The sequence below is a fragment of the Pipistrellus kuhlii genome, unplaced genomic scaffold (genome assembly GCF_014108245.1).
Source record: "Pipistrellus kuhlii isolate mPipKuh1 unplaced genomic scaffold, mPipKuh1.p scaffold_m20_p_4, whole genome shotgun sequence".
Classification (NCBI taxonomy): Eukaryota; Metazoa; Chordata; class Mammalia; order Chiroptera; family Vespertilionidae; genus Pipistrellus; species Pipistrellus kuhlii.
The window spans coordinates 89,473,000-89,500,828 of NW_023425540.1; the positions used below are offsets into that span (position 1 = coordinate 89,473,000).

The window sequence follows — 27,829 nt, forward strand, 5'->3', positions numbered from 1 at the left end:
CACAAGCACAAGCTCGCGGGCGGACCTGAGGGCGGAATGTAACCTGCAAGAAGCCACGACACATCGCTGGCGTCTGGCGGGGCGAAGTGAGCGGGCCCGGCTCGGGTCGCCCCGGACGTCGCGGGCAGGGAAGTGAGTTGCCGCGACCGGGCAGTCTCCAGACCGTCGGGCCCGGCCGGCGCTGACTCCGCGCCGGGGGGTTTGGTCCGCGGCCAGGCTACCGCCCCCAGCCCTGGATGGGCCCCGCAGCCCCGTTGGGAGTCTGAACAAAAGTGGAGAGCGGGCCGGGAATCCCGGGTCCCGCAGGCCCGGCCGCCGCCCCGCAGCCTCGCCGACTGACACTCCGCAGCCGCGCCTTCGGCCCTTCCGCCCGAGAGCGCTCGGCTCTTTCCGGCGCGGCCGGCGCAGGTGGAGGAGGCGGGGCGGGGGCCGTGCGTGGTGACGCCGCGGGGGGGTGACGCACCGGCGTGCCCCGCCCCCTCCCCCTCCCCGTTCAGGCTCTGGAAAGAGAAGAAAAAAAACTTTCTTTTTTTTTTTAATTGAGGAATCAACAGCCGCCATCTTGTCGCGGACCCGACCGGGGCTTCGAGCGCGATCTACTCGGCCCCGCCGGTCCCGGGCCCCACAACCGCCCGCGCACCCCGCTCCGCCCGGCCGTCCCGCTCCGCCCGGCCCTCGGCGCCCGCTCCGGCGGCCCCGCTCCCCTCTCGGCTCGGCCTCCCGGAGCCGCGGCGGCGGCGGCGGCAGCGGCGGCGGCGGCGGCGGCGGCGGAACGGGGGGTGGGGGGGGGCGCGGCGGCGGCGGCTCCGCTTCGCGCATTGTTTTTTCTTACGGCGACAGGCTGCGGGCGGGGAGTGGAGCCCGGAGCCCCTCGGTCGTCGGGCCGCGAGCGAATTAATTAAGTGGGGCGCGGGAGGGGGGGGGGGGTAGTGAGGCGGCGGCGCGGCGGCGGCACCATGTTCCCCGGGACTGCCTGAGCCGGCCGGCCGGGCGCCGTCGCTGCCTGCCGGGCCCGGGGGGGCGGCCGGGCCGCCGGGGCGCCCCCGCCGCGGAGTGTCGCGCTCGGGAGGCGGGCAGGGGATGAGGGGGCCGCGGCCGGCGACGGCGGCGGCGGCGGCGGCCGGGGGCGGGCGGTGAGCGCTGCGGGGCGCTGTTGCTGTGGCTGAGATTTGGCCGCCGCCTCCCCCACCCGGCCCTGCGCCCTCCCTCCCTCTCTCTCGGCGCTCGCTCGCGGCTCTCCGCTCGCGCTCGCTCCTCTCCCCTCGCAGCCGGCCGGGGCGGCGCCGACCCCTGCCCCGGAGCCCTCGCCGGCCCCGCCGCCCGCTCTCGGGGCTGTTTTCGAGAGCAGGTGAAAATGGCCGAAAACTTGCTGGACGGACCGCCCAACCCCAAGCGAGCCAAACTCAGCTCGCCCGGCTTCCCGGCGAATGACAGCACAGGTGAGGAGGGGGCCGGGCGGGGGGCTCGGGGGTCGCTGTCAGATCCTTCCCCCCAATGGTGAGTGTCCCCGGAGAGCCCAGCTCGGCGGCGTGCCTGCGGAGCACCCCTTCACCCCGCACCCCCCAAGAGGAGGCCGGCAAAGCCCCTTCCCCGCAGCCCCGCCGGAGAGGGGAAGTGGCTGGGAGACTGTCCCGGCCCGCGATGGGGGGCCGATGCCCGGTGCACTCTGGTTTCCCGGAGTTGGGGAGCCCTCCTCGCGGGGAAACCGGATGGTGTACTTCCAGGGAGGAAAAGTAGAGCGGAGCGTGTTGATGTTGTGTGGTGATGCCGCCGGGTGTCTGGAGGGGTGACAGCGGAGGGTGGGCTAGTTTGGGGGCCGGAGAAGGACATAGCGCAGCGCCCCCCCCCCTCCCCAAGTGCTCTCTGAACTGGTGACATTCGCAGTGCTGCGCCCAGAAGACACTCCGAGAGCCGCGGCCAGCCTGTGAGTTACAGCTTAGAAGTTTCTCCGAGTATTTTTTTTGAAAATTCTTGTTGTTTTGGTCACCTAAATCATTCCATTTCCCCCCCACCCCCACCCTAAACTTAGATAGCAAGATGTCCTAAAAAGTGTCCGTGGTGTGTTTCATTTTACAAAAGGGTAACTTCAAAAGAAAGTTAAGTAACAGATTCACTTGGGCTGCCATCACCATTGGAGCTCGTGCTGGCTTTTACCAAGTGTAGGTATGTAAAAATCGAAGATGTTAGGATTTCTTTAAAAAATATTTTATCAGGATACTGAATGAGGTTTTTTTTCTTCTTTTTTTTTTTTCTTTTTTGCCCCCCCCCCCTTGTTTTCCCCCATTAAATAGCTACCTTGAAAAGTTTCTTTAGGTAATTATCATTTTAGTTTTTAGTATTTTAGTTTTCCATTCATTTAATAATTCTGAGTTCTTCGGGCTGGTTCATGGCAGCTTTGTGAGCTAGTTTATTTCCTCTTTTAGAGCTCTCCTTTGCAGTAAAAACTTGTCGCCGCGTGGGAACAGTTCTGTCTCTGGGGTAGCTTGCATTTCTCCAGTACCATCGCGCATAGCAGCATCTGAAAATCAGTTTATAATGAATGGGCCCAAATTGGATTACATTGCTGTAGCAGTCCCTTCATATTTGTAGCAGACAACAGCTGTTCAACTTCTGCAAATATTTCTGACTGGCCACTAGCATATTTCTACTAGTGGTCTGAAATCCTGTTTAAACAAAACTTGAATTTTATGGTTCCAGTTTTAATACAATTCTTAGATATTAGTTAATGTAGAAGTGAGATACAACTTTTTAAAAAAAATCTGTCATAAGGAGATTCTTGTCTAATAAAATGAAATTCGTTAAACAGTGGGAAGGAATAAATATGTCTCATGGAATATAAAAGTCTCTAATAAGACTTTTAAAAACTGATAAAGATTTGAGTTTAATGTTAATTTTATAAAATCAACTAATGTGAAGTGAGAGATGTGGAAACAGCTGTGATTTAAATGCCCTTTTACTGTAGAATAGATTTTTACTTGATTGATCTTGCCGTGTTTGGAACGGAGATCATGCCAGGCAAGTTCAGCTTTGAAGATTGTTCTCTGAAACATAACTTTTTGGATAGCTTTCCTATTGTTGAGTGAGGGTACTGCAAATTTGTTTTATACAGAAGAAGAAATTAGTACCTAAGACCTAACAAAAAGGCTTATCCCACTATATACATCTACCGTAGCTGTTTCCAAGATAGAGTCCAAAGGATGGCCTTTTGAGTACCGTAGTTCGGTTACTTGGATGGTCAGATATTTATTATGCTGCTAATCACAAGGAGATTTATTAGAAAGGATTTTTCATTCTTGCCCACTTTCGTCCCGTTCCTTTCTAATTGTGATCCTCATAAGAGACGTTATATGTGATAGGGTGAATTTGTGTTGGGGGGCCAAGGAGGGAATCACTGAGCAAATTAAACAAGATACAACTTTGTCTCCTGTAACTACCGTGTTTCCCCGAAAATAAGACATCCCCTGAAAATAAGACCTAGCGCAACTTTGGGAGAAAAAAGTTAATATAAGACACTGTCTTATTTTCGGGGAAACAGGGTAGTAGTCTAAGACAGATCTTAAGGCCTTAGATTAAGGAAATAAAGGACTAATGGAATTACACTACAAAGAGTCAAAGGAGTGAAGGCATTTGGTTAGATGGGAAAGTGAGGAGAGACCTGGGAATAATATTCTTGAGAGACTCAATCTTATTTTAGTGAGGAATTGTGTGTCTGAGGCTTCTAGGAGAAAATTGAGCCAGTAGGAACAAGGTGTGTTCCCTGCTCTGGTGGTAAAATTTGAGGGAGAGGAACTCTGTGCATGGGAAGAGCTGAGGGGTTAGAATTGGGAAGAGGCCTGAGAAACAAGAGAGAGCTACTTGGATTGCCCCTATGTGGGGGCTGGCCTGTGATGAGTCTGGGGGCTGGCAGTTGGCCAAGAGAACAGAACCCCAAAGTGCTATATGACTGGCAGGCACTTGTAGTCTACCAGGAGGTGCATGGATGTGTATAGAACACTCCACTGTGAAGTAAGGCAACATCTGCAGGTGATATGCCACTGCCACCAATGGCAGGCAGGAGAGGGCAGGAACGGCTGAGGAGAACACGCAGAGGTGATTCGGAAACAGGAAATAGGGAATGCGCCCCAAAGGAGGGCAGCAAGAGGAAGACTCAAACACTTTCTCACAACTAGTCTTCCCTTATTTGGCACCTTTTGTAAGAAGTAGGACTTTGTGTTAACCAGTATATAGTTAGTTGAGTGTTTTGGAAACTTGTTCATTTAATATGTCAAAATTCTAACAGCATATTAGTCTTTCAACAGCAGGGATTCATGATTTCACAGTGTAGGAGAAATAAATATCCAGGCAAGCAGTAGACTTTTTTGGTCAACTTAATTGAGGCCAAATTTACATGCAACAAATAGATTTTATAAAAGAAGTTTAATAAGGCTGCCTTCTAAAAATTGAAGATAGATATATCTCATGTGTATAAGTATCCCTGAACAGTTGTGATTACATTTTATGTGAACCCCTGTAAGTGCAATAGAAAATTATATTTAAAGAAAGCGTAAATACAGCTATCAACCAAAATACTTTTTACATTAAAATTGTTATCTTTTTTGTATGTGCAGTGCTTTATGCATCAGAGTGCTTTTCTCTCTATCAGTTTGTTCCTCATGCATCCTATGAGGTAGGAAGGGGAGATACTATTCCTGCTGCTTCTAGGTGAGGCACTATACTTGAGAGAGGTAACTGACCAAAATAGGAGGGTCAAAACCAGAACCAAACCAAAATCAGTAAAATAAATAGGTCTATTCAGTATATTCATTTCATAAGTCTTCATCCATAAATATGGAATTTGCTTTGAACCCAAGAGACTGCAGTGCTTGGCAAGTTTCAATAGCATAACTCCTGCAAGTGAATTAAATCCCTATGGGGAAAGTTTGTAATCACTCGGGGAGCAGAGTGTGTCTTCCTACTGAGGCTCAGGGCAGAGACTCCCCCTTCCCTCTGGTTTTGGCAGCAACAGGATTTTATTTGGGGCCTACACTTTGGTCTTACCTTTGTGATTATTGCAGTGAATAATTGAGGACCGTCAAATTACTTCATCTCTTAACTAAGTTCTGACTAAATGGGAAGGGTAAGTTTTGAAGAGAATTCTAGGGCTAGGGCTTGTCATGACTTTGCTTTTACTTGTCAGAAAAGTCGAGACTTTTAAATAACAGAAGGGTGAGAACAGCGGGTCCATTTGAAGTTCCTCAGGGGTGATGGGAATGAATCCCATCACTGTGCTTTGGCAGTTGATCAGAAGATTGAGAATCATTCCTATTTAACATTCAGATTTGATTCTGTAATTCTTAACCAGAATTGAAAATGAGTTCTGAAGGGACTGAGGCTTGATTCTACAGTCAAAAGTTGATGCTGAGATTGTTAGCTGGTGTTTTGTTTAGTTTTTAAATGTTTTTATTTATTTCAAAGAGGGGAAGGGATAGAAACCTCAGTGATAAGAATTATCAGTCAGCTGCTTCCTGCATGCCCCCTACTGGCGGTCAAGCCTGAAACCCGGCATGTGCAGTGCCACTTGAGCTGTGACCTTATGGATCATGGTTGATGTTCAACCACTGAGCCACATCAGTTGGGCTAGCCAGTGTTTTTAAAACTTCTGACTCGTGTCCTTATGGTAGTGTAACAAAGTATCATTATGTGGGGCTACATAAATGTTAACTTTGTATTTTTATTTAATGTGTTTGAAAACGAAACAGTTGCCCTGGCCAGTGTGATTAAGGGGTTAGAATGTTTGCCTGAGCATCAAAGGGTTTCAGGTTTGATCCCTGGGCTCCCGGTCAGATTGCATGTAGGAGGCGACCAGTTGATGTTTCTCTCATTCTCTCACATTGATATTTCTCCCCCCCCCCCCTTTAAAAAAAATCTATGGAAAATACATCATCTTTGGGTAAAGATTAACAAGGAAAAGAAACCACACAAAATAGTTAAAAATTATTTTGCTAAAGTATGCCTTATTAAAATGAAATGTACCTATTGCATAAAGCAAGATTAGGAAAGTTTGTTTTATGAGCCATTTTGGTTCTTGGGGTAACCTTAGTCAGGACACCACCTTTTTTCTTCTTTTTTTCCATTGATTTGGGGGGTGGGGAAGATACAATTTGCAGTTCCCCTTATTTATGCATTTATTGGGTTGTATGTGGTCTGACCGGGGATCAAAACCATAGCCATGACATATAGGGATAGCACTCTGACTGAGCTACCCAGCCAGGCCTGGGTAAGATGCCACCTTTTTATCTTACGCAAACTAGCACTTAGGATATATTTCAAGAAACCAGAGGGCATGTAAAGAGGTGTTTCTCAAATGAGATTGAAAATAGGAATTTAAGTTCAGGCCGTCCCAGAACCATTGTGTACTGATGGCTTTAGTTTGTACCATTCCCAAACCTTTTTTGTTGTTATTAACTCTCAAGGATATTTTTTCCCCCATTGATTTTTCAGAGAGTGGAATGGAGGGAGGGAGTTCCAGTGGGGAGAGAAAGAGGGAGAGAGAGAAACATTGATGTGAGACACATGGATTGGTTGCCTCCCACATGGGGTGGGACCGAACCAGATACATGCCTCTGACTAGGAGTTGAATCCATGATCCTTTGATGCTCAGGCTGATGCTCCAATTACTGAGACACACTGGCCAGGGCCCCACACCTTTATTGTGTAATACATGGGTGGGCAGACTTTCTGTAGAGGGCCAGAGGACCTGTTTTCAGTTTTGTGGACCCTATGATCTGTTACAGCTACTCAGCACTGCCTTTTTAGCAAGAAAGCCATCCTGGACCGTAATACAGGAGTGGGTATGGCTGTGTGCCAATAAAACTACAATTTGGCCTTCCGTGCGGGGGCCCTCATGTCATGTGCGACTAATGCTCTGAGTATCCATCAGGAGCACTGGGCTGCTGGGGTTGCACTAGTCTTAGCTGTCTCTGAGGAGTTTTAGGACAAGATCAGTTGAACAGCAGCAGCACAGGTTTTTTTGAGTACCTACTATGTGCTAATCTTACTACTGACCTTCAAACACGGGGAGCAGGGATTTATAAGCCCTTGAGTTGCAGTGAGCCTCATGGGGAGCTGCAGACAGAGCCCCTCTATTTTTTTTTGTTCCTTTTAAACACTTTTACATATAATTTAAAATCAGGTAAGTTTAACAAAAACATTTAACTTAATTGAGGTGATTTTGTTCCTTTGCTCTCCGTTGTAATCTTCTGCCCTCCAAGTCGGCATCTTCCAGTGAAGGTGAGCAGCTCTGCTCTGCAAAAGCTTGTAAGATCTTTTCACAGTACCCGGCACATGTAAGGCTCTCCGGAGATACTTGAGGGAATGAGTGAATGAATGTGCAGTGTTTATCTTTCAAAGTCCTTGTTTTTTTGTGTTTTTTTTAAATATATTTTATTGATTTTTTTACAGAGAGGAGGAGAGAGGGATAGAAACATTGATGAGAGAGAAACATTGACCAGCTGCCTCTTGCACACCCCCGTACATGCCCTTGACCGGAATCGAACCTGGGACCTTTCAGTCTACAGACCAACGCTCTACCACAGAGCCAAACCAGTTTCGGCTCAAAGTTCTTATATTTTTTCTCTCACAAGATTGTGCTTTTAAGTTAATTGCCGCAGTTTTAAGCTATTTGTCCTAAACCTAATTTCTATTGAGATACAGACATACCGTACCTGTGCATTTTCACCTGGCTAGCTGTAGGAGTGCTCAGGCCAGGGCCTATTTGGGGCTCATAGGCTTCTTGGGGATCCTTAGTGGTGTTAGCACAGGTCATGGTGTTGACTGGACAGTATGGGGGTGAAAGCACTGGCTCTACTGGAGCCAGGCCAAGTGGGTGCAGTCTCTCCCTGTCCCCTGTGCTAGCATATGGCTGTGAAAGGATCTTACAAGCTTGTGCAGAGCACAACTGCTCACCTTCAAGTTTCACTGGAAGATGCGGACTTGGAGGGCAGAAGATGACAACGGAGAGCAAGATAACAAGCAAAGGAACAAAAACACCTTAATTAAGTTAGATCAGTTATCTGAACCTCAATTTCTTCATTTATGAAATAGAGATAATTGTCATTCTCATCTCAAAGGATGGTTATGAGAGTAGAATGAGATGAATTGTGGAAAGTGCCTGGTCTGAAGTAAATGCTCAGTGCATGGCTGCTGGAACTGGCGTCGTCAGGGAAGGTGGGTGTGCCCTGTAGTCCAAATTCACTGGGAGTGCTCTAATTGGATTGGAGATTTGTTTGTCGATGGATCTGGAACCTTGTATGCATATCCACACAGGTCTTCTGAGCAGATCTGTTGTAGTGTAGCCTATTCAGTGAGTATATAGCCAAAAATTATATAATTAATACTATTGATTTTTGCCACCACTTTCAATTATATTTTTTTAAATAGACACACAATGGCCATGAAACTTTAAAATTGCAAAAACTTAAGTGGTGCGGAATGTTCTGAAAATGCTTGCTAATTTTGAAGCATATTTCATGGGCTGTTTTAAGTATCAAATGAATATGTGGTTCTTTTTTTTTACTGGATATATTGCCATTCAGTCTGAGGTGCCTGTGGGCAGTAGCAGTGTACAAAGGACTCTTACCGATGCTTTTGAGTAGCTTAGAACTATGTTGACAAGATGAGACTTAGAGGCAAAACTTGAAAAAGAATACAAAATGCCATCAAATGCTGAATGCATGAGTCAGAAAGGGCAACCCGAAGAGGGCTTCATTTATACACTTGCTATTTACTGAATGCCTCTGTTTGCAGAAGCCCAGGGCTGGGCGTCTGAGGGACAGCACCTTAGACTTGGGGTGGGTGAAGGGCCTTGGCTAAGAGAAGCACACACCAGCAGTAGCCTGGTGGGCCCTCTGTGCTCCTGGACTCTGGTGCCTCTTGGGCCTCTCCTGCTGGGCCAGAGCAAGGAGCCAGGTAGTTGGGGAGCCTGCTGGTTTTCTATTTATTATTGGGAAAGACACCCTAATCATTCTCAATAGTTTGTTTTTGTGGGTGTGATCACCCTGGGGCTCTCATCTATGCTCATTCTCTCTGGTTGTCCCAGACAGTCTCTCTCAAGCTCCACAAGCTCTGGCCTTGCCTTCTGTTTTTCAGTACATGTGCCTGGTGTCCTTTAGCCTGCTCTGAGGTCTTTTCCTATGGATTCCTCTCTCGTCAGAATTCCTTTCCATGGCTAATGGGCTCCTCGGTTGGTGTGCTTGTCCACAGCCCCTGCATTAACTATGGGAAGGGATTCCACACTCCCAATTCAGTTTTAGGCTTAACCTTCAGGAACATGCTTCCATTACAGCATATCACTGGTGCCAAAGTGTAAGTTCTTTGCCAGTGCTTGTTGTGGGCGGGGGTGCGGGAGGTGCGGGGGTGGAGGGGAGAGGCTTGGGGGGCTGTGATCCTTTGACACAGGAGAGAGTTATGTACAGGGTCCAGTGAGAGCAGATTAGGGCTTTGACTGAAGAGAAGTGACTTGCTCGGACTCGGTGGAGAGCTCTTTGGACATGGAAGAGGGACGGGAAAGGCATGGAAGTAAGCGAAGTGGTTTGTTGTTTTCCAAGTTCTTAGACAAGTTTGAGAATGTTGCTGTATTTGAAAAACTGCCTTTAAGGTGTCTTTTTGTTCTAAATTTGGGAAGCAAGGATACTTTTGAGCTCTGTGTCTAAAAGTTAATTCTTTTCTTTTTAAACCTTACCCTTAGAAAGACTTGGATAGCATCCCCTGTGACAGTTTTCCTATGTTTCATTTCCATTAATCAAAAGAAAGTTTAATTGAACTAACTATAGCTAAGAATAATAAATCTAATGGTGACAATTTGACTAAATCTGACTTTCCTATTTCTAGGTGTTTCATCTGCTTCTATTTGAAAATCTCAATTTGCCAGTCTTTCTAATAACACCTGTGCCTTACTGTATAATTTAAAAGCTTCTCTTTGCCCTACCCCCCAAATATTTTGTGTTTTTTTTTTAATCAAAACTATATTATTATCAATGAAATAGCAAGAAAAATAAGCTACTATTCTTTATAAGAGCCTGTAGAGAGAGGCTTGTGCAGTATTTAAATAAAGTGTATTTGGCATTTGATTACAAACTGAATGATGACACTCAGGGACTATAGAATACTATCAAATAATTAGAGTTTGCTTTGACAATAATGGACTATAAGAGCTTGACCCAATTCCTTTGGATTAAAACTTTTTTGAATATTTGTCACTGATTAAAAGTAGAACCTTCTAGCCATGACTCAGAGTTGAAGGAAATGTCAGAGCTTTTTATATGGGATGTGGGCAGTGTGGTGGTAGTGAGGGGGGAGCCCTGGCCTCCACTCAGAGTAGACACTGAATCTCGCCTACCAGCTCATCAGCTTTGTGACGTGGGTCCATGATGTTACCTTTGAGCTTTGGTAGGGAAGAGGGAGGGTTGTCTCATCTCTAAAATGATTTTTTTTTTCTTCTAGAACTTTCCATTTCTTTTTACTTTAATAGGCTTTGTATATTGGAGTTACTATAGTTCCTGGAATATAGCAGGTTGTGGCAGCTATTATTACTGTTTAATTGTGTGGGAAAATACATGTCACCAACCTCTCTGGCTGGTGAAGGTTGGAATGATGTAGGCTAGGGGTGTCGAACTCAATCAGAGAAGGGGCCAAAATCTAAAATCCAGCCTAAATCGCGGGCCGAATGGTTTACTGAACAGTCATAAACTGTCATTGTGATGGAAACGCAGCGGAGTGCAGTGATGACAGCGTGGTGCGGGCCACATTGCAAGGCCTGGCGGGACGGATTTGGCCCGCGGGCCTTGTGTTTGACACATGTGATGTAGGCTATTAGTCTGACCCAGAACCAGATCCTTGGAAGTTCCTTGCTTAGTAAATGTGAAGATACCTCCTCTGCCTTTTTGCCTCCAGCATCAGGGCTAGTATAGTCTCAGAACCAGCTTGCAGAAGAATGAATTAAAAGCTGAGATCTAGGAATCCTATAAAACTAGTAATGGTTTGACACCTTTTACTCAGTCTGGGTTTGAAGTTAAAAGCTGTTATATTAATATTATTGGAAAGTTGAAGTCTAAATGAATCTAATTTTCAGAACAAGGGCTTGATTTAGGTTAGGGTTTAAAAGGGAAAAGCAAGTAGCGAAATTACAAAAATAGTCTTCTTTCTTCTTTTTTTTCAATCCTCACCCAAGGAGTGGGGATATTTTTCCCATTGATTTCTAGAGAGAATGGAAGGGAGTGGGGTGGGGGAGAGTGAGAGAAAGAAACATCCATGTGAGAGACATGTGGATTGGTCCCCTACCACACTAGAACTGGCAACCCAGGTAGGTGCCTTTGACTGGGAATTGAACTTGCGACTCTCCAGTGGGCAAGCCTGTGCTCTAACTATATTATAATCAATGAGCCACTCAGGCCAAGGGTGTCTTTCTTTTCAGAAAACAGGGTTAGGGGAGAAAATGGCCTTGGGATCACTATGCAGTTTAGTAAGGGTGATTAGTTGAAGGAATTTTCAGTGAAATTTTATCTCCTTTTTGGTTCAGTTATCACTGGTCTCGAAGGAGGAGATTCAGCTCCTTGCTTATTGTGGGGCATTTCTCTTCTTGAAAATAACAAAAAGACATAAAGTATTGATTTTCTGTGTCATTTTGGTTGTGCCTCTGCTACTATTGGGATTTTTTTTTGTTTGAAGAGCACAGCTTGCTCAGAGTTGAGCTTCTCTTAAAAATAAAATCTCTGAGGAAATCATTCGAATTATCAAGAGATAATTCAACGTTTTAGCATGCAATGATGATTTTCTTAATCTTTTAATGTTTAAGGAAAAATGGATTCATAATACTAAGAGAGTAAATTTAGACATTTTCTTTGTTTGAAATACCAGTATTCTTTTAATATATATATATATATTATATATACACACACATATATGTGTACATACACACACACACACACACACACACACACACACGTAAATTGATTTCAGAGAGGAAGGGAGAGGGGGAGAGAGAGAAATATCAATGATGAGAGAGAATCATTGATCGGCTGCCTCCTGCCGCCCCACACTGGAGATCAAGCCCGCAACCCAGGCATGTGCCCCGACTGGGAACCAAACTGTGACCTACTGGTTTATAGGTCGATGCTCAATCACGGAGCCACGCAATATTATTATTATGATAATCTCCTAAGTCGACACTGCCTAGTAGAACTTTCTGTGTTGATGGACATGTTCTATATCTGTACTGTCCAGTACTGGAACCAGTGGCTACTCATGGTTATTGAGCATTTGAACAGTTTATAATGTGATTCGGGGACTAAATTTTAAATTTTATTTAATTTTTAATAGTATAAATAGCCACATCTGGCTACTGGCTTATGTATTGTATAGCACAGACCTACATACATTTACTTAATCTCATTTCTCTAAAGTTTTCTTTAAGATATTTTTTTATCTAAAAGACAAAGTTATTTTAAAGGAACTGTCTTTTAAAGATAGAAGGTACTTTCAGAAATATTCAGTACATTTAGGATTATTCACTATTTAGAAAATATGTCACACTGTGGTGTCAGCCCTGGCGACACAACAGGTCTAGTGTCTGCCTTCATGGACGGCATCTGTAGTCAGATGTGACCGCAGAGGAGAGGCTCATGCATGATTAGGGTACAGGATAGAGTCTGTTCTGCATATGGGAACGGCCTCGGGAGAAGAGGCATTAGCCCTGAGAACTGAAGATGAACAGGCGATTGGGAGGAGGGGAAACTATTCTAGGCTTGGAAACAGCATCAGTAGCAAGTGTGAAGGTCTGGAGGTGTAATCTCTTGAGTGTAACACTTTCTGCAACAATCAGTTTTGTTTTTGGTTTACGTTCATTGGGCTACTCCCATTTAGAATCAGTGTGGTCTTGCTCCTGAGAGGTGGAGACTGCTGGTGTGGTCCTGCTCTTGGGAGTTGGGTGAGCTGGGGTTCCAGTTTCAGTTCTACCATCTCATTCTTTTATTCAACAAATATTTAAATACTTATAAAATTCAAATTCATTATATATTTTTATGTGGGATATTGCTAGGCTGTGGTGAAAACAGTGGTGGCTCTGTCCTCTTGGAACTCAGAGCATGGTGGCATAAACAGGCAATCCAGCAGTCCCTATGCCTGTCTAATTCCAAATTAAGGTCAGAGTTGTGGCAGGAGGAACCTGGATGCTTCAGGTAGGATGGTCAGGGAAACTTTTTAACGGAAGGCACTTTGGAGTTCTTGCAGGATGAATTATGTGGGAAGTCAGGCTAGGCATCTGAAGGCAAGCAAAATTGAGAGCCTCCAAGTGTCAGACCAGGGAGTCCAGGCCATTCTTTTAGGGCTTTAAAAACAGTAAAAAATTTTAGAAACCAGTCACTTCCCAGGGTAATTGGATAAGCCTGGATAAGCTTTTCCTAGGTGTGTGTTTCCATCCAAGTTCCTATCTGCAAGGAGAGGAAAAAACCATGAAAGTTGTTTAATATTTTTCTTAAAGCCCTAGCCAGTTTGGCTCAGTGGATAGAGTGTCAGAGACTGAAAGATCCCAGGTTCGATTCTGGTCAGGGGCATGTACCTTGGTTTTGGGCACATCCCCATTAGGAGATGTGCAGGAGGCAGCTGATTGATGTTTCTAACTCTCTATCACTCTCCCTTCCTTGCTGTAAAAAAATCAATAAAATATATTTTAAAATTTTCTTAAAGTAAGTAATGTATTCATAGGGTTCAAAAGTCCCAGAAGCACAAGAGAATGTTTGGTGGAAAGCCTCCCTCTCCTGTCTGTTTCTGGAGTTAACCAGTTTTACTTCCCACAGGTAATGAGTGTGCATTTTTCTAGAGTCATACTATGCATATTATAAGCACATGTTCTATTTTCTTCCCATAGTGACACATTATACTTGTCATTCCACTATAAGTAAATTTTGGACTGATAGAATCTCAGAGCTATTGGATATACTAATATTCAAAGAGCAGTCTTCATTCTAACAACACTTTTTAATGGTAAAATATTTTGGTACTGTACTTAAATAACAAAATTATTTTAGTGTTTTCACTATTCTGTATATGTAAGAAGAATTGAGGATTTAAAAAAATTAATTCCATGTCATCTCAAAGAATATTAGAGGTTTTGTTACTGTCCGTCATGTTGCACATCATGCATCCAGTTCATACCAAAGTTCTGTTTATTTTCCCAGTTTCTGGAAAAGATTCTTAAAACCTGTAGTTTTTCTTATCCACCTTAGTAGATAATGTAGAAATATCTGTAACTTCTACATCAAGCAAATAAAGTGGAAATCAGTTTCTTGCTTGGTAGGACTACTAAGAATATTCATATTATTGCCAGGCCTTTTCATTAATTTAGTTAATTCATTTAGAGATTGCAAAACATTATTAAAGTGACCCAAAAGTCCCTCAGAAGAGGAGTAGCTGAGTTCTCTGCTATTGCAGATGAGATTTATCTTAAGAGAGAAGATAAATTTGTTAGATCATTACATAAAAGAGATGGAGAATAAAAATGATAGATTTTTTTTAGGGGTAAAAAGATATTTACTATTTTTTTAGTGCATAAATTTCCAGAAGGAAATCTCTAGGATTGTTTTCCTTAGGGGGAAGGAACTGGAGATGGTTTGGGAGGGCTCTCTATTGTCCACTTTATATTCCAAATGCCTTCAAAAACACCTATAAACACATTTTTTCTCATGAAAAGCTAGTTAAAAAGTAAATCAAATTCAAAGCAAAACATCTTTAGTATTTGTGGTTAGAAGAATCTGTTTAATGGTGAGAAGTGGAGTTTTGGTTAGTTCCTGTTGCAAAACCTTTAGCAAAAATGGTTTGAACAAAGTGTAAATTAACTCAGAGGTGCTGCTCAAAGATTTGAAAATATGATTGTGTTTTTTTGTGATGTCGAGTCATCACTTCTTTGCACGAGCTCTGAGTTTAACAGAATCCTTTTATTAAAGGTTTCTTCATTGATGTGCTGGAAGCTACAAGACCTGACAGCCAACTAATGTTTCTTTGAGTATTTTGAAATAATGTTAGCATTCCTGATGTGAGCAACATTTATTTTACTACTACGTTGGGCACAAAATGTAGATTGTCACATTCCCTTAGGGGGAGAAAGAGTATTTTTGAAAACCCCTTAAAATACTTTTTATTTTCCTGCCTTTTAAGCTCATTTAAACACTTAACAGTATTTTAAACTAATATTGAGCTCATTTCAGATTTCACCTCAATCAGTAAACACTCCAGTTGGAATCAGGAATGCGTGGAAGTGTTCCAAGTGTTACCACTTGGGCCAAAGCTGGTCAGCTGGGCCTGACACCTCCGGGGCTACCTTTAAAAATTCAATTTTTAAAATTACTTAAATGAGTAATTCATTCACATGGTTCAAAAATCAGAGGACACCAATTTGTTAGGAGCCTTCCTCCCTCTACCCAGTCCCCAGATGTGAGTAGACTGTGGTCTTCTCCAGGATTTGTCTCTTCAAGTGACACTCTCTCTCTAAGCTCCTTTGTTCCCTTGCTGCCCTTTTCTTCTTACCCAAGAAGCACACTATACATATTGTGGCTTTCCTGTACATAGAAACACATGGAGAGCTTCTTCATCTCTTTTTATAGTTGCTAGTGATCCATTATATGAGATGGGCCATAATTGATTTAATCCATTCCTCACTTATGGACATTAGATTCCAATCTTACTGTCTCAACACAGTGTTTCAATGAATAGTTCTGCACAATTATGTGTATATCTACAGAACAGATTCCTAAAAGTGGAATTAATGGTTAAAAGGATTAAGCATTTTTAATTTTCATGATGTCATCAAATTGTTCTTGTTATTGTAAGAACTTATATGTTGGTGGATTCTTAAAGCTTTAAAAGCAGTACACTTATATCCAGCATAGACATCACTAGTTACTTTGTGTATGTTATTTATTAATATTGTCTAGTTGATGATACATTATTCTTCAGTTTGTGATCATCATTTTGTGGCATCTCCATAGCTTTAGGGTAGGGTATACTTTATTTTTCCTTTAAGACTTTATTTTTTTTTTTTTTTAAAGAATAGTTTCAAGTTCATCACAAAATTGAGAGGAAGGTGTAGAGATTTCCCACGTGCCTCCTGCCCTTACATGTGCAAGCCTCTCCCATTATTAACATCTCCTATCAGAGCGGTACATCTGTTATAACTGATGTACTTACATTGACACAGCATAATTACCCCAAATTCATAGTTTGCATTAGGGTTCATTTTTGGTGGTATAAATTCTGGTGTTTCAATAGACGTATAATGATATGTAACAAACATTATGGTATCATACAGAGCAGTGGTCACCAACCTATGGTCTGTGAGGGCCAAAAGGTTGGCGACTGCTGATACAGAGTATTTTCACTGCCCTAAAAACCCCCTGTGCTTCACCAGTTCATCCCCACACTCCCTAACTCTGGCAATCACTCATCTTTTTACTGTCTTCATAGTTTTGCCTTTTCCAGAATGCCATAAGTTAGAATCATATAGTACATAGTCTTTTCAGATTGGCTTGTTTCCAATCTTAGTGGTATGTATTTAAGTTTCCTCAAAGTCTTTTCATGGCCTGGTAGCTCATTTCTTTTTAGTGCTGAATAATGTTCCATTGTTTGAATGTTGGTGTACTTTTTGGACTTCATACATTCATTTCATGTTATAGGTTCTTGTATAGTCCACCTGTTTCCATATGTTGTACACTGACACCTCTTAAGTCCATAATATGATCTTTCCCCTTCTGACTCGGTGTTGCTGCCTGCCAGGTATAGATCCTATCCAGTGTTTCCCAAACTTTTGACATATGTGTGCCCCTTCTGTAATTTTCGTAACACTGAGTACCCTCGTACTCATGAGAACGTAGAATTAGGCGCAGCTAACTAAGCACGGTGCAGTGCATACCCCACCAAACTCCGGTGCAACGCTTACTTCCACCCGACTCTTCCCGTACCCCTGGGGGTACTCGTACCACACTTTGGGAACTTGTTTAATTTTAGGCCATAACACCTAGTCTCTGGGCATCTGCTTGCTTATACTTAGCTGAGGCACCCCAGCACCTGGATCCTAGCCCAGCCCTCACATTCTTCATGCAGGACCCCTAATTAGATTGCAGGGTGGATAAGCACCTGGTTACAGTATCGTACCCGGGTCTCTCAACCGTTTTGGTAGAGAATAGTGAACCCCTTTCTGCTTCCTCTCCTCCGGAGCATCTGGTTACCGTTCAGGGGCTGCGGGGTGATGTATGGCCAGTCTGTTGGTGGTTTACTGCTGTGGCAGCGCCTCTTGTTCCACCTTTGTCCCTTGAAGCCTTTTCTCCATTTTTCAGGGTGAGGGAGGCGGCACACAAACCACATTTAGGAAGCGTAAAATTGTCTTTGCTGTCTAGGAATAGCCCTTTTCTTGAAACTTCTTAGGTGCATCAAATGAAGAGAGGAGGCTGGCTGCAATTCCAGGACTGCTGATTTTAGGGTTCAGTGTGACAAATAACTTTGGATCAGGGTTGTCTTGGGTTCTTTAATTGGAAGATAAATAGAAAATACTTCGTGAACAAGATTTCTTGATACCTGATGCAAAGTAACCATGAAGTACATTTATTCCCACTGTATGAAGGCCTGGAGGAAGCAGGTTGCCCAGCCCAACCCACTTTGGTTCTTGAACTGATAGTGATTTTGAGAAAGGGCAAGATTTTTCACTCACTATAAGCTCACTGGTCAGAATGAAGTAAAACCTTATTATCCTGTGCTAATTAGGGTGTGGTGTATCTGCATAAAAAAAGCCTGAATTATAGAAGATTTTAGGAAGAACTTGCCTTTATTATTTTCTAATAATTATTGAAAAGTTTACGTGTCTTGGGCACTTGTTTAAATGGCTAGATAAAAATTATAATGGCATAAATGCTAATAAAACCATGCCTTTTTTCTTTTACTTTTCATTATTTGTATTTTCATTTTCAGTTGTTGGAGAATAGTTTCACTATTTAGTTGCACCATCTCCAAGAATTTTCAGAGGATTTATTATATAATTGCCACAGGTTATTAGGCTTTCCCATAGAGAAATCACAGTCGTTGAGCATGAACCCTGTACCAGGCATGGGCTGCTAAGTTCACGATGTGTAATCTTGGAAGATGGGGCTACGACAGTGGTAATAATGCCTAATATTTATTGAGCCATCACTGCATGCCAGGTTAAGTGTTATATACACATTGTATGATTTAATTCTTTCATCAGTGATTCTAGAGGCAGGCACTAGTGTTTCCATTTTAGAGCTGAGGATGCACACACATAGGGAGGTAGTAGTAGTAAGTGACAGAGACGGAGCTGAATCAAAGCTAGTTGGGTACTTTATCACTACCCCAGACTATACTTCCTGTATTGTCAATGTCTAACCACTACTACATTAATACATGCACTGTGAAGGTCCAGAGTGTTTTTTGAGTCATTTAAGAATAATAACCCTGCCGAAACCGGTTTGACTCAATGGATAGAGCATCGGCTTGGGGACTGAAGGGTCCTGGGTTCGATTCTGGTCAAGGGCATGTACCTTGGTTGCGGGCATATCCCCAGTGGAGGGTGTGCAGGAGGCAGCTAATCGATGACTCTCTCTCATCGATGTTTCTAACTCTCTATCTCTCTCCCTTCCTATTTGTACAAAATCAATAAAATATATATATATATATATATAAAAAAAGAAGAACCCTGCGAAAGTGTCTCCCATTCATTGGGTTCCTCATCTTTAGATGTGAATCTTTCCAGGATGTATTGCCCTTGTTGGATCAATTTTTTGTATCCAGTTTTACTTAGGAATTAAAAGTTCTTTTTGTAAAAATTTTTAGGTGGATGAATAAAAGTGCTTAGCTTTTGAAAGATTTAAGAGAAGCATTTTGAGTAGAGTACAAGCAATGCTGAAGAAAGACTAAACTTATGGGGGGGAAATTCAAGAAAGCAGACCTTTTTTAAAAAAACACACAGGAAATAAGGATTGCAGAGAGAAATAAGAGGTCCGTGGGAGGGGAGTTTTCATGCTTGGAACTAGAGAAACTTGAACATAAAACAGCATCTAAACTTATGCATAGTTTATTTCTCACACTACCATTTCTCATTCTACATTATGCCATTTAATTAACATGGTATGGAGGTTCACTGATATTGAGGTATAGTTGAAGAGTGAAGTAGACCTGACTGGTCCCCTAGAAGATAAAGGAAAAAGTAGAACAATGTAACATTTCAAGATAATTCATTATTGAAATGTGTTTTCTTTGTTTCTGTCTTAAGTAGTAATACATGTTAACATCACTTTACTGTTTAGCTAGACAAGTAACTTGTTAAAGTTGATAGTGTGTATACTTTGTAACTCTGGCACTCTTCTATGTAATTCATTCACTTATTTAGCATATGGATGTTTGTTATTTGCCTAGTATATGCCAGGCATTTTAGGCTAAGCAGTGGGTAGTCAGGATCCTGTTTTCTTGGTGCTTGCAGCCTCATGAGTTATAACAGGAAGTTGATTGTATGATTTTAAGACTCACTATGTCTATAGAGTACAGAAAAATTTATACTTCTGGCTAATAGAAGGTATGATGAACTGGTCTGTACATACTTGGACAGAAAAATCAGTTCTACCAATAAAGAGAACTTGAGGCTCCAAATGCAATTCAAAGAAAAGAATATATGGTGTTCTGACATATTTCTAACGTATGTTAGAAAGCCTGACTAAAGATATATTTTGTGGGTGACTTGTTTAGCTGACACATCTGAAATTTTTTTCAAACAAAACTTATCAAATGTCAGCCCCTTACATGGCATTTGATTCTGTAAAATGAAAGCTTTTTTCCAGAGTACCCGAGAGCAGCCGTTCACTCCTTATTTAAGGTGAAATACTGATTTATGATGATGAATAAGAATGTATTTAGAACATGTGTGGAATACCATTTATCTTTCAGTGTGCAGAACTGATGGTTACCTGGAACAAAGTTCTGGGTCCAGCCTAGAAGTGATAATATGTGATGAAAATCTCCTGTTTCCCAAAGCAGGCCCAGCTTGGTTGTGACTTTCTCCTTCCTAAGCTGCTGTTGTGATTGCCCCGTCTTGTATGAGTGTGAGACTGAAAAGTTAATAGCTTTGTTTCTCTCAAATCAGCTTAATGAAAAGAACCAGTTCTGGGGTTGGCAGCTGGGAAACCCCAAAAGAGAAAATTCTTGCTCCTATTTATGGAAGTATCACAGACTTTTTTGCTATTTTCTGTATGACAGTCTCCTGCTAAGAGTGAACAATCCCTAGAAAGCAGGGTGCCCACTAATCTTGTTCAGCCCCAGCTTTGCTCTCTCCTGGTCTCCTGGGCCCCCTGGTGACTTGGCAGGGAGAAAGGAATTTACCTAGGATTGGAAATGGTGCTCAATCTTGAATCACAGGAATTTCCCATGATTCAGATTGCTTTTGCCCAACCTGGGTGTTGGGACACTACTGTGTAGAAAGGATAGCTGTGTTATGTTGCAATATCCTGACTTTCCTTCTTCACTCTCCATTGTTAATGTTTTGAACTAGAGAATAGGGGAAAATGGTGACAGTATAATTGTGAAAAGGAAGGTAATGGTGTGGGTATGGATGTGCCTTCCACAAACCCTACATGACTTGTCTTGTCTTCCTAAAAGCCACACCTTATATCTTTGGTTGTACACATGTTCATACATGCTTGGACTGGTAGGTGAGGACATAAGGAGAATTAGTCAATCTTCCTGTACCCAAACAGTTGTGAGATGTGTCTGTATCGAAACGGTCAAGATAGACAAAATGTGGCACATGAATAAAAATGAAAAAATAAAAATAAATCAAAACATGAGCCCTGCTACAACTGTAAAAGTTGTATGTGCATTTGGACTAGATTTGGAATAAACCACATGCACCCAAATGTAAATTTAAAAGTGACAGGATAAAGAGTGAATTTTTAAAGGTAAGAAATTTTAAAGTTTTTGTGCAAGATAGAATAAACTAACCTGTATCTGGCATAAAGTGTTCAGTCCAGCATTCATCGTGTAACCCTGGGATACTGCTGCCCCTGTTTTACAGATGAGAGAATTAAGACACAGAGATTAAGCAGTTTGTCCAGGGACCCGAGGGATAATTGATTCAGCCAGGATTTGAACTCATGGGTTCTAATTCCAAGTGTTCTTTTTCTGATTTCTACACTGGATTAGAGTGCCTAATGCTGATACTGCCGTTTTTATTAACTGTACTTTTGGGTGTACCTGCTGTTGTCCTGGCCTGGACACTATTTCCTAGGAAAACTGCTTCAGTATACTTGGAAGAGCCAATCAGGGGAACTTTAGGCACCATTGTTTATCCCCTCCTTGAAAATAGGAAGAAAACCCAATCTTTGTTATAATTGCTCCTGCTTTCTGGTTTAGATGAAGTTTCATTTTCATGTTCTTAGATGGAGCATTGCATTCAAACATTAAAAATTTTTTTTTAAAGAGTCTAAGTAAAAATGTGTGTGCATGTGGGCAAAAACCTGGAAGGCAACAAACAGAAACGCTAGTTATATTGGAGGCTTGTTTGTTTTTACTTATTTCATGTGCTTTTTGTACCTGTAGACAATTGTGAATCTCCAGGTTCAGGACAACACAGTAGCATATCGGGTCTAGTAATAATTAATGTCGTTTTTAAACATTCGTTTAAAATCTTGCTTGGCGTTGACTTGTATTGACATAACCTTCAAACACGTGGTATCTACAGAACGTGTGAAGTGCAATTAACAAGTTTTGCTTGAAAAAGTTTGTGTTTGGTTTGGTTTTTGTTGCAAAACTAGGGCTAAGAAGATGGCGGATGAAGAGCATATTCGGCACTGCATGCTTTACGAGTTCCAATTAGGAAGAAAAGCAAGTGAGGCTGCAAAAAACATCTGTAGTGCTCTTGGTTAAGATGCAGTTAGCGCCAGAAAATGCCAGCGTTGGTTTGAGAAATTTCGCGAGGGAAATTTTTCGTTAGATGACAAGAGTGGTCGAGGCCGTGTGTCCAATTTTGATCAAGAAGCTCTTCAAGCTCTTTTGGTGCAAAATCCTCAAATTACCCAACAAGAGCTTGCGACAACTTTAAATTGTTCACAAAAAACAATTTCCAATCAATTGCGTGCACTTGGCAAAGTCCAAAAGTTTGGAAAATGGGTTCCTCATGAGTTGACCGACAACAACCGTAATCAAAGAGTCACAATTTGCAGTTCGCTCCTCTTTCGTCAAAACCGTTTGCCGTTTTTAGAGCAAATTGTTACCGGAGATGAAGAATGGGTGCTGTATGTTAATTTGAAAAGGCGGCCTCAATGGTTGGACAAAAATGAGGCTCCGCAGCCCACGCCAAAACCTGACTTGCATGCGAAAAAAGTGATGTTGTGTGTTTGGTGGAATTTTAAAGGAATTCTTCATTATGAACTTTTACCATCTAACCAAACCATTACAAGTGCAGTGTATAGTGCCCAATTGGAAAGGTTAGCCCAAGCTTTAAGAGAAAAAGAACCCACGCTGATTAATCGGAAGGGCGTAATTCTTCACCACGATAATGCACGACCGCATACTGCAAGAATCACTGCTGAAAAACTGCACCAGTTGGAATGGGAAGTTCTCCCTCAACCTGCATAGTCTCCTGATATTGCCCCTTCCGATTACCATTTGTTTCGTTCTTTGCAAAACTTTCTTCTTGGAAAAAAATTTAATAATGAAGAATGCCTCAAAAATGCATTGACCGAATTTTTTGCATCAAAATCACAAGAATTTTACAACAGAGGGATTAAAATGCTTCCTTAGCGTTGGGCACAAGTAGTAGAAAACAACGGCAACTATATTGTTGATTAAATTTTGTTGTATTGTTTAAATAAATTCGATTTAAAAGTATTAGAAAACGACATTAATTATTACTAGACCTAATAAAAGCTATGACATGGAAGCCACAAAATCATGTTGAGACACAAAAGCAGGGTAACGACCAGCAACAAGGCCTAGTCAGTGGTTCTTTCTCAGAGCTGTCTGCTGTCTCCAGGAGTCAACTCCTGTTGTCCTGTAACCATGAGGAAACAGCCCCAAACTGAGGGACATTCTGCAAAACAGCTGGCTTGTACTCTTTAAAAATGTCAGCTATTAAAGACAAAGTGTGAGTGTCTGAGAAACCTTTCTATATGAAAAGAGAAGAAAAAGACATAGTAACTAAGTGCACTGAGATCCTGAATTGGGTCTTGGATTAGGAAAGTAAACGTGATGAAGGGCATTATTGGGATAACTGGCCAAATCTTAGTAAGGGCGAGCTGTGCATTAAGTACTGTATCAATGTTAAATTTCCTGGAGATAAATGTACTATGTTTATGTAAAAGGGTGTTCTTAGGAGATGCAGAGTCAAGTACTTGGGAGGAAAGGATCATACTGTCTGCAGCTTACTCTCACAGATTCTGCAAAAACAAAGTGTGCGGCTAATGAAATGAAACACTACCCAGGTCTAATTCCTTACAGCCAGGCAAGGAAGAAATACATGTATGGTAGAGATGGTTTATTAGGCATGTATGTACAGATCTGTGGAGCCTGAAAAGCGATCTGGTCAGTTTTGTAGGGGTAGCCTGAAAAATGTCTTTATGGTCACTTTGACTAACTCTAGTGAGGGATTGGAGGTGAGGTTTTCTGGTGAGGGAGCTCATTTAGAAGAAAGATTGCTGATGCATGTGAGAGCTCATTGTGTTATGAATGCAAGGTAGGGTATCAGAAAGGGCTGAGACGTGGACTGGGGCCATGTTCTGATGGCCTCGTACATCTTAACAAAGGAGTTTGAGCCAAAACCGGTTTGGCTCAGTGGTAGAGCGTTGGTCTATGGACTGAAAGGTCCCAGGTTCGATTCCGGTTAAGGGCATGTACGTTGGTTGTGGGCACATCTCCGGTGGGGGTGTGTGCAAAAGGCAGCTGGTCGATGTTTCTCTCTCATCGACATTTCTAGCTCTCTATCTCTCTCCCTTCCTCTCTGTAAAAAATCAATAAAATATATATTAAAAACAAACAAACAAAAAACAAAACAAAACAAAGGAGTTTGAATTATGTCCATAGACATGATGGAGATAATCAAGATGCCTTCAGCTGTGAGGAATATTAAACTCCAGCTAGAATGACTTAAATGGTAGGAAATGTATTTTCTCACGTAATAAGGAGTGTAACTTTTCCCTGACCTGGTGGAGCAGAAGGTGCCATCATGGGAGTCAGCATCTGCCACAACAAAGACCAAAAGGTTCAATGCGAGGAGCCCAAGAGCCAGGACATCTACCTAAGGCTGTTGGTTAAGCTCTACAGGTTTCTGGCCGGTTTCAAACCAACTCTACCTTCAAGTGCTGCTGAAGAGGTTGTTTGTGAGTTGTACCGACCGGACTCCTGTGGCTTTCCCAGATGGTCCAGAATATGAAGCTTCCTGGCCAGGAGGGCAAAACCACTGTGGATGTAGGGACTAGAACCTTGATGTGTGTGTTCAGGAGGTGTCCAGACTGGAGGTATATGCACTTCGTGTGAGCAGCTGCTCCTAGAGCCACATCCTCAGGGAAATGGGGGGGCAAGATCCTCACCTTCGACCAGCTGGCCCTGGACTCCTCCCGAGGGATGCGGTCTTGTTTTGCTTCTGGTCCTCGAAAGGGCCTCAGAGTGTACAGGCATTTTGGCAAGGCCCGAGGAATCCCTCACAGCCACACCAAACCCTACGTATGATCCAAGGGCCGGAAGTGCGAACACGGAAGAGGCTGACGGGCTAGCCATGGGTACAGAATGAACCCCAGGTTCTATCTTGTAATTAAAAAGATTCTGGATGATGGGGGAGGCAGGGAAGTTATAGAGTTAGATAATTCAGCTCAGAGATGGCTTCATGAACCCAGGTGTTTGCATTTTTTCGCGGCAGCCATCCGTAGTGTGTGAATGGTGTCTCCACTCCTGGTTGAAGAGAATTGACACAGATCCGCAATGAAATCTAGTGAAAGGGGAATCTCTTTCTGAGCATCCTTTATTTTAGAAAGGAAAGCCTTTTCCAGAATTTTCTTGGCCGACTTGCCTTTAATTTCCTTAGCCAGGATTGTGTCACCTGCAAGGAGAAGATGATTGTGGTGTTTGGCTTCTCCAGTGGCTCTCCCTCCTGTGGCTAAAAGGTGTTACCCTTCCTGAGAAGAACCTCTGAGGAGCTAGCCAAAAGAGGTGGTTGTGTAAGCAGCCACCAGTCTGTCACCATAGAGAAAAAAAATTTCTATAAGTGAATGGTGGGAAGAGGAGTGGCTGTGCTAAGTTTAAAAAAAAAAAAGGACAACTCTTTATTTCTGGCATATTACTCTCCAGCCACTGCCCATATGCACATACTTTAGTTCTAATCTTACTCCAGGTGTCGTTGTGCGTACAATTTCTATTGGTATGTTTTTATACACCATATAAGCATTTTTCTATCTTCATAATTATTCTAATGTCTAATGCTTTGTATTTTATAGCAATTTATTAAACCTATTATTGGACAATAGTAATAATAAAGGCTAATGCTGAGCACTTACATATTTATTTATTTAGTCGTTACCACATTTTCTATTGGGGTATGATGGCCATTGTCACCTCAGTTTCCAGGTAAGAAAACTGAGGCTCAGAACATCTAAGTAATTTAGGTGAGGTCACACAGCTAATTAGCGGGAGCTAGCAGCAGAGCTGGAGTTCAGATGCAGGCAGTCTGGGACTATAGCCCTAGGTTAAACTACCTCTGGATATTGTTATCCCCATTTTTGATGTTAATAATACTATGATGAACATATTTCTACATATCTTGTCCTTGTACATGCATGCATAGCCAGGTTGTGGGTTGAAGAATGCATAGTCAATGAGGGACTAGAGATGACATATATAGACCATATGTTAGAGAAATGTTACTTTGAGAAAGGACCAGAAAAAAAGGAGTTGCTTCCACTTTTTATGTCTGCTTACCAGGAAGGATGATCTTTTTTTTTTTTTTTTTTACTGTTTAAATCTTACTTTGTGATATCTGCTTTTGTCCTTTGTGCATTTATACTTGGGAGTCAGAGTGCCTCTCATATTAATGTATGATTCACATTAACCCCTTTCATATGACACAAATATTAAACTCCTGTTTTCTTAAATTATTTTTGGTTTCTGTATATGTATTTATTTTCTACAGCTTCAACATTTTGAGGAACCTCATGTTCTGTTAAGGCTAGTTTGTGTGTGTGTGTGTGTGTTTTTTTTTATAACTTTTTAAATATGTAATTACTTTATATATTTAAATTAGGCTTTACTTTAATTTCCCCAAATTGCCATTTATCTAATCTAATGCTCCAATTGTTTTTTACACAATACATTCTTAAAAGCATTTTTACCTTATAATTCAGTTTCTTTTAACTCACCATTGTTTTTCTCTAATTTTTTTTCGTGTTTGTCCCCATAATACATGATTTAATTTTGTTTGGAAATATGATAAAATCTAATAGGACTAGCTCTCTTCTCATCTCTGTTTAACCTTTTCTTTTTCAGAATTTGAAAAATTTTTTCATGTTTTATTTTTTCAAATTAACTTTCAAATCATTTTGACATTACTCTTAAGACATGCTGGTGTTGTGTGTTACATATGCCTCTTTAGGTTAAGCTCATAGTAGCATATGACAGGTTGGAGAGCTATTATGGTTACTTAGTTTCTCATTTCCATTTCTGTTTAATTTCTAGATTTTGGACCATTGTTTGACTTGGAAAATGATCTTCCTGATGAGCTGATCCCCAATGGAGAATTAGGCCTTTTAAATAGTGGGAACCTTGTTCCAGATGCTGCTTCCAAACATAAACAACTGTCCGAGCTTCTGCGCGGAGGCAGCGGCTCTAGTATCAACCCAGGAATAGGAAATGTGAGCGCCAGCAGCCCTGTGCAGCAAGGCCTTGGTGGCCAGGCTCAAGGACAGCCGAACAATGCGAACATGGCCAATCTGGGTACTATGGGCAAGAGCCCTCTGAACCAGGGAGATTCTTCAGCCCCCAGCCTGCCCAAGCAGGCAGCTAGCACCTCTGGGCCCACTCCCCCTGCTTCCCAACCACTGAATCCGCAAGCACAAAAACAAGTGGGACTGGTAACCAGCAGCCCTGCCACGTCGCAGACTGGACCTGGGATCTGCATGAATGCTAACTTTAACCAGACCCACCCAGGCCTCCTCAATAGTAACTCTGGCCATAGTTTATTGAACCAGGCCCAGCAGGGGCAGGCGCAAGTCATGAATGGATCTCTGGGGACTGCTGGCAGAGGAAGGGGAGCTGGAATACCATACCCTGCTCCAGCCATGCAGGGGCCCACAAGTAGCGTGCTGGCTGAGACGTTAACACAAGTTTCGCCACAAATTCCCAGTCATGCGGGACTGAACACGGCACAGGCAGGAGGCATGAGCAAGGTAAGTGAGCGTCAGTGCTTTGAATGCTTCCTATTAATCAGTTGTTACTTCCTCCAAGTAACATGGTAAAATGGGGCCATGTGGAAAGTCTCCTCAGGCTTTCTTGCCCCTCCTACTTGGAAGAAACAGGTTTGGTATCTGGAGACTTTTCCAGGATAAAGATCTCTGCTCCATGTTTTAAAAAGGGCAGTTCTTAAAGGAATCAAAAGTAGGCATTTGAAAACAAAGGGATATGTTTGAACTGATTGCCAGTTTTCAACCTCTGAAGAAAATGGGTGGAAATAGGAGCTCATGATTGAGAGAGAACTTCTGCTGAGAATTCGTTTGTATCAGTGAATCTGATAAAGGCTGTTTTACCCAGCTAGCTGAATTTTTAC

The 27,829-nt window shown here is 42.5% G+C and overlaps 1 protein-coding gene and 1 pseudogene across 7 annotated transcripts in view; both read left to right on the forward strand.

The window, feature by feature from the left end:
- Positions 1-530: 530 nt before the first annotated feature.
- The window catches only part of LOC118703341 (CREB binding protein), a 157,496-nt gene continuing 130,197 nt past the window's right edge, over positions 531-27,829 (forward strand). For 5 of the 7 annotated variants that reach the window (XM_036410213.2, XM_036410214.2, XM_036410215.2 and 2 more), the window contains exons 1-2: positions 532-1,439; positions 26,743-27,452. In XM_036410213.2, coding sequence (XP_036266106.1) covers positions 1,355-1,439; positions 26,743-27,452 — 795 coding nt within the window. In that variant the 5' untranslated portion in view covers positions 532-1,354. Of the gene's footprint in view, positions 1,440-26,742; positions 27,453-27,829 lie in introns of all 7 variants that reach the window. The other 2 variants (XM_036410218.2, XM_036410219.2) reach the window with 1 other exon arrangement.
- On the forward strand, positions 24,082-25,314 carry LOC123651173 (annotated as a pseudogene).